The 6,506-nt window shown below is 41.7% G+C and overlaps 1 protein-coding gene across 1 annotated transcript; it reads right to left on the bottom strand.

Moving 5' to 3' along the window:
• Positions 1-461: 461 nt before the first annotated feature.
• Positions 462-2,395, bottom strand: LALBA (lactalbumin, alpha-). The gene is made up of 4 exons (XM_008570687.1): positions 2,263-2,395; positions 1,775-1,933; positions 1,066-1,141; positions 462-569 (listed from the first exon to the last, which is right to left on the bottom strand). The coding sequence occupies exons 1-4, from the start codon at positions 2,393-2,395 to the stop codon at positions 509-511; spliced, it is 429 nt and encodes a 142-aa protein (XP_008568909.1). The 3' UTR covers positions 462-508.
• Between the last annotated feature and the right edge of the window lie 4,111 nt (positions 2,396-6,506).

The following is a 6,506-nucleotide window of genomic DNA, read 5'->3' as shown; positions in this document are numbered from 1 at the left end:
TGAGGGAAGAGACCCTTTTAGCCAACTTTGCACCCCTCTGTAGTTTCTCGAATATACTAGGTGAACAATAAAAGTCTGTTGAATTGAATTGGTACAGAAAGTAACCATATCTTTGTGTTGTAAATTCAGCCAACTTCCTCTTCAGTAAACATGGAAGGTGGCTGTAACTGTGGCCTCAGTGTCCACCCACTCACCCATTTCCTCCCTTTCCCTCCAGGAAAAAAATATAGCCAGTCACTTCAAATCAGGCCCTTTATTCAGGACAGAGACAGAATCTGTTGCTGTGGTAAGAGTGCCATCAGGAGCATTGGGCCAGGGTCTAAAGTCCAGCACACCAGCCATGCATCCCTGGAGAACAGTCCTCAAGAGTCCAATGGTGTCACTCCAGGGCCCAGGGCTCAGAGTCAAATCAATTTCAGAGGGGTAGAAAGAAGCAAACTGAGGTAGCATGGGGGAAGAGGAGTTCCAGGAGCACAGAGAGGGCAGGAGCAGCGGGGATAGCAGGTGCTTACAACTGTTCGCAGAGCCACTGTTCCAGCTTCTCAGAGCAGAGTGGCTTATGGGCCAACCTGATAATGGAGATGGGGACAAGGTGAGTTGACTGACTGGATCTTAGCTCAAATTTCCATCTAGTTTCATCCCCAGGAGTGCTGAGATGGAAGAGTGAGAATTACAGAAATGTCTTAGCTAGATGGCAAAGGACGCTAAGCCATCTTGTCGGGAAAGGTCCTTAAAAAAAATCCAAGAAAATTATAGAGCTAGAAAAGATGTTCAATACCAACAGCTTGCTTTAGCATATGAGACTAAACCAGTGGAATTAGATGTCCAAGGTCAGGTGAAGGGAGGTCGGGGTCTCAGCCCTGCATTAGGGAACACACTATTAGGAAAGTTGCCACACAGAAGTGGAGCAAAGGGGGCTTAAGAAATGGAAACCTGAGTCTGCTAGATGAGTTTTGTTTTGGAGACTCTATTCTTGATTAAATGACCAGGATATAGGAAAGTGGTGCTCAGTTAAGGGGTAAGGGGAAGTAGGGAGGGAAAGAAGAAAATAGAATGAGGACTCACCAGTAGTCCATTCCTTTATTATCCAGAATCTTCTTGGCACACATCATGTCATCAGTAAGGTCATCATCCAGGAACTCTGGCAGGGGTAGCAGGGAAAGGAATGAGAGAGCTAAGAAATATGACCCAGAAAGGTAATGAGTTCCCCTATTCCCTGGATTCAGTGTGTCTGGTTCTTCTCTGAACTGAAGAAAACTATGCCTGTTGTCTTTTATATGAAAATACCAACACTGTAATGCCTCCCCGTGGGTAGGGACTTCCTTCCGTTCCCTGGATCAGCTCTGGAGGAATCATCAACTTCATCAACTGACTTACCCTGAAAATGGAGAATATCAAACTTCAAAATTCCCAGACAGCTCAGATCATCTACCCCTGAACTTCAGGGGACTGTCTGGGATTTGGCCATCATGAAAAACCCAAACAGTTTCTCACTCAGCACTGTCTATTCAAGTCCCACTGTTTTTGTGGAGTGCAGCCAAGGCAGTGAAGCCAAATCATCTACCCCTGAACTTCAGGGGACTGTCTGGGATTTGGCCATCATGAAAAACCCAAACAGTTTCTTACTCAGCACTGTCTATTCAAGTCCCACTGTTTTTGTGGAGTGCAGCCAAGGCAGTGAAGCCAGAGGTATACATGCTTGATGCCAAGAAGGAGATGATCACAGGAACAGGCCTCAGAAAAACAGAGGAACAAGGTACAGGAGGCTACTCACGGTCACAGGCGATGTTACAGAGGTTCCTTGACTGGGGAATATGGTTGCTCCTGCACCAAAATTTATCACTGATCTGGAACAGTCCATATTCTGTGCTGCCATTGTTACTGACTATGGTTTGTGTGTCATAACCACTGATATGAAATATGGTACAGATCCCTGAAGGAAAGACAAGAAACGGATCACAGAGATGTCCATTATCAGCATAAATGAAGAGCCATAGTTTCCAGACAGAAAAAGCCTTTCCAGCCAGTCTCCAAAGATGGCAAAGCGTAGTGTGTCTTGATGAGATGGGGAGAGTTCCAAAAAGGATCAGAAATGTGAGAAAGGAAGGAGGGGGGAACAAACGGAACCAAAGAGTACGTAGATAAGAAGAGAAGACAGGAGGAGGATTAGATGAAGTGAAAGTGCAGGAGAGAGGGAGGGAAAGGAGAATGGAGGAGAGAAGCAGATGAGGAACAGGATCAAGCAAGGAGAAGGGAACTCACATTCAGGCAAAGTGATGCCTCCACGGCCATCCATGTCTTTCAGCACCTGGGAGAGCTCGCATTTTGTAAATTGTTTGGCCTGAATGGCAGGGAACAGAATGCCCACCAGGATCAGGGGAACAAAGGACATCATTATGGCTGTCCCCAAGAACCTAAAGTAGGGGCACCACTCAGCTTCACCTGCTTATATTCATGTAGAAAGCCTCAGGGGCACTGGCACCAAGCCCTATATCCAGGAAGAAGATGAAGAGAGACTGGTCATGCCAAGACAAAAACACTGAGCCTGCCAGCCTCCTTCCGTAATTCTCTCTACTTTTCCTTCCCCTCCCCAATATCTAGGCCATACCAGGTATTGTTCCCAGCCCAGAGAGAGTTCAAAGCATGACCCTGTTTCCTGTTTGGCTTTGTTTATACCTTTGTTTCTTGTAGGGTTGGTTCTAGGAAGCAGGATGTCCCCAGACTACTTTAGAAACAAAGGTGGCCTCAGGGCCTATACAAGTGAGGCAATCAGAACATACAATAAAGGTCCATAGCCAATTCCCTCTTTCCCCTAGAGACATACAAAAGGTGGAAAAGGAGTGTATGTATCACATGTCATGGTCTCAGGATCAGCATTGGCACTACCCAGCCAACCCAGCCACGGAACAAAGACTGGGGAGAGTTCCTTGATGTGGGGGTTCATGGCTGAGGGCTCAGAATTAGAGATAGAATACGAGCAGGCAGACTCTGAGAATCAGATATAACTTGGATCCCAAGACTTTCTGCTTCAGGAAAAGCCCAGCCAACCCAGCCACGGAACAAAGACTGGGGAGAGTTCCCTGATGTGGGGGTTCATGGCTGAGGGCTCAGAATTAGAGATAGAATATGAGCAGGCAGACTCTGAGAATCAGATATAACTTGGATCCCAAGACTTTCTGCTTCAGGAAAATGGGCAGCGTGTATGAAAGTATCTAGCTATCCTGGGAGATATTATCAAGTTCCCCACTCCAAGCACCATTACCATAAGTAACCAGATACTATATCGGCATAAAGACATTATGTAAATCCAGAACTAATAACTTGTAATATATTTGTTCATTTGTAAAAGAACTTGTGAGCAGCCTCAGAGCTCGCCACAGAAAGTTGGAAAGAGAGTGACGCAAACCAGTGGGAAGATTGGACTTCAAGCACCTTAAGGCTGAACACGGGTACATCTGGAGCCTGTAAAACAAGTTTCTAGTTCTGAGGCTCCAAGCCAGTAGAGTTCTGAACAATTCCTTTAACTTTCTGGCATCGTTTCATGTCATGGTGCCAGTAGCTCATCCTCTTTATCCCAATCTTTAAACCTGATTTCTTACATTTCAGGGGGTATCCATTCAGACAAAACTTTAAGACTTACAGACTGGAGGTCTTCCATATTGTTATCACCTACAAATCTTCAGAGTCAGGGAAAACTCCTTTCAATTTAATCCTGTCTTCTATCCCATGGATAACCAGTAGATGAAGAGGCATGAGTGAAACTAGTGGGAGGATCTTGGTGTGCCAAGAGAGATGAATGGAAAGTCCTGATAACAGAGAGATGTAAACACAGTAAAAGTACTACCACTGCATTTCTCCCACATTCCACCCAGAGGCACCGGAAGGGTGCATGACAGGAATAGGAATTCTATCACACTAGGCAACTTTTGTCAAAAATATGGCTGGGGTGAGAGGATGACCTTGAGCCATGTGGGAGAGGAACAGATAAGAAAAACTAGTTCTGAGGACTAGAGTTTCCAATATTAGAGTCTTGTGTAAAATGCCTCCTGCACTGGGCTATGGACTAAGTACCTATGACAGAGGAAACTGGTGGGCCAGGGTCTCAGGAATCACCGGGGCTTTCTATACTTCCAGGCAAGTCAAGATCTATGGAAGCAGCCTGCTTGCCTGTAATTTGATTGTACCTCTGTCCTTCACTATAGGCAATAAAAAGCAGTATATAGGTTAAAAAGAAAAAAGAAAAATCACAGCTAAGTGCAAAAAAGGAAATAAATGTGCCTCGGGCAAGAGGAATTATTATTTCCCTAGAAATGTTTGTAAAATAGGGTATCTGGAGGTGATCCAAAAAAGGGGATAGAAGGTGTCTAATGGGAACAATTGCAAACATTCAGAGAAAGACGCAGATTCCTGGAGATGGTCTAAAGGAGAATAATAAACAATGATCACAGCACTGAAAGACGATGTATATGGAAAGATGTAAGCACAGCTAATGGAGGAAAGCTCCTGCCCAAATCTCCTCTTCCGTAGAGGTCTCGTTAGGGCGCTTCACATGGAGGCTGAGATCTGAATCAAGGTGGTAAAGAGGCATTTACAATACACTTTCGTGGATTTCTTTTTAGAAGTATATTAGAAAGCTATGTTCATTCTCTCAGATGCTGTGTGAAAATCAGGGTTTCTAAAACCAGAGATCATCTTTTTGGGGGACTTCCAGAAATAAAAAATCGGGAGCATCTTCTTTAAAACACATTTGCCATCCAAAACTGTGGACTATAGGTGAGTGGTAGTTTGTAGAGAGAGCCTAAGGCTACCATTAGGAGGAAACAGCCTGAGGGCTGCAATAATATTGATCCTTACTTCTTACTGTTAATACCCTCACCTTGCTCTACTTCCTCCCATAATTCAGGAAAATTATCGCTATGTAGACAATGACGCTAGATCTTGGACTTGAAACCCAAATTTCACACAAATGCTTAATTTAATTAGAGTTAATTAAAGCAATTAAGATTTGGCAAAGGGGTGATTTCTATTGGTGCTCTTCTATTTTGGCTGCATGTAAAAAAGTCCTTGCAAAGTCATTTAGCACTATTAATTCACATTCTATATCCAAACCGAAGGCCTGATATCAATTTATATAGGATTATTTTGAATTGTATTTGCATTACTATTTCTATAGATGCTTTTATGCTTAAATGAACCATTGACTCATTTTTGTGAACTGGGAAGAGTACTAAAAAAAGTGCAAGTATGACAATGTAAATCATAATACACAAATTATTTTAAAATATACAACTAAAATTAATTTTACCTTTTTAACTGAATATTAGCTAAAACAAACTAATACACATGTAATTACCAAGAAGGTAATAATGAAATCTGTGAGCTAATCTTAAATTTTTCACTTTTAGTTCATAAAATTTTTATTTTTAAATAGATATATCTTTATATAATTTTACATCAACATTTGTGATAGAATCTTACATCCTATTCTTTGTAAATGTGATATTTTTTACTTTCCTTTTTAGATTGGCTTCCCTCTCCCCTTTCTCATTTCTTCCTTGCCTCACATTGTCCCATTAACCCATATTAAAAATCTACCATATATCTGCAGAGTTTTTTTTAATCAATTATTGTGTTTATACCCAGTACACATTTTTTTTCTATTTATTCAAAAATTTTTAATTCATTTGCAGTTCTATCTGGGTTCCCTCTTCTGTTCAACTTTTTCATAATAATAGTCTCTAATGATTCTTTGTATTTCTGTGGTATCAGTTGTAATGTCCCCTTTTTCATTGCTGATTTTTGTTATTTGGGTCTTCTCTCTTCTTTTTTTAGGTAGCTGTAGTGGATTGAATTATGTCCTCCCCAAACTCAGTGAAACTTGACTGGTATCCCCCAAGTTTTATGTATTAGAAACTTAGCCCCTACTATGACTGTTAAGAGGGTGGGAACTCCTATTATGGTAATTATAAGATGGGGCCTTGAAGAGGTGATTGGGTTGTAGGACTGTGCAGTAGTGAATGAATTAAAAATGGTGGCCAAGTGCATGGTTCTGAGGGTTTTAAAAGAAGAGGAGAGTCTGTCTCTCTGCTCTCTCTGCTTCCACCATCTTTCAATGTGAGACCCCTGGGTCACTGTTGCCACCACCAGATGGGCTTTGGATTTCCCAGCCTCAGAAACCGTGAGCAATAAATTTTCATTTTCTTTTATCACCCAGTTTCAGGTATTCTGTTATAGCAACACAAAATGGACTAATACAGTAGCCTAGCTAATACTTTGTCTATTTTGTTTATCTTCTCAAAAAAATCAACTTTTTGTTTCATTGATCTTTTGTACCATTTGGGGGGACTCTGTTGCACCATTTCGTTCTGCTCTGACCTTAATTATTATTTTCTGTCTACTACTTTTGGGATTGGATTGTTCTTTTTTTCCTAGGTCTTTGAGGTATACCATTAGGTCATTTATTTGAAATCTTCCTATTCTTTCAAGTAAGCATTTATTGCAATAAA

Source organism: Galeopterus variegatus, unplaced genomic scaffold (genome assembly GCF_000696425.1).
Source record: "Galeopterus variegatus unplaced genomic scaffold, G_variegatus-3.0.2 Scaffold622, whole genome shotgun sequence".
Classification (NCBI taxonomy): Eukaryota; Metazoa; Chordata; class Mammalia; order Dermoptera; family Cynocephalidae; genus Galeopterus; species Galeopterus variegatus.
This window is presented reverse-complemented; position numbering and strand designations above follow the sequence as displayed.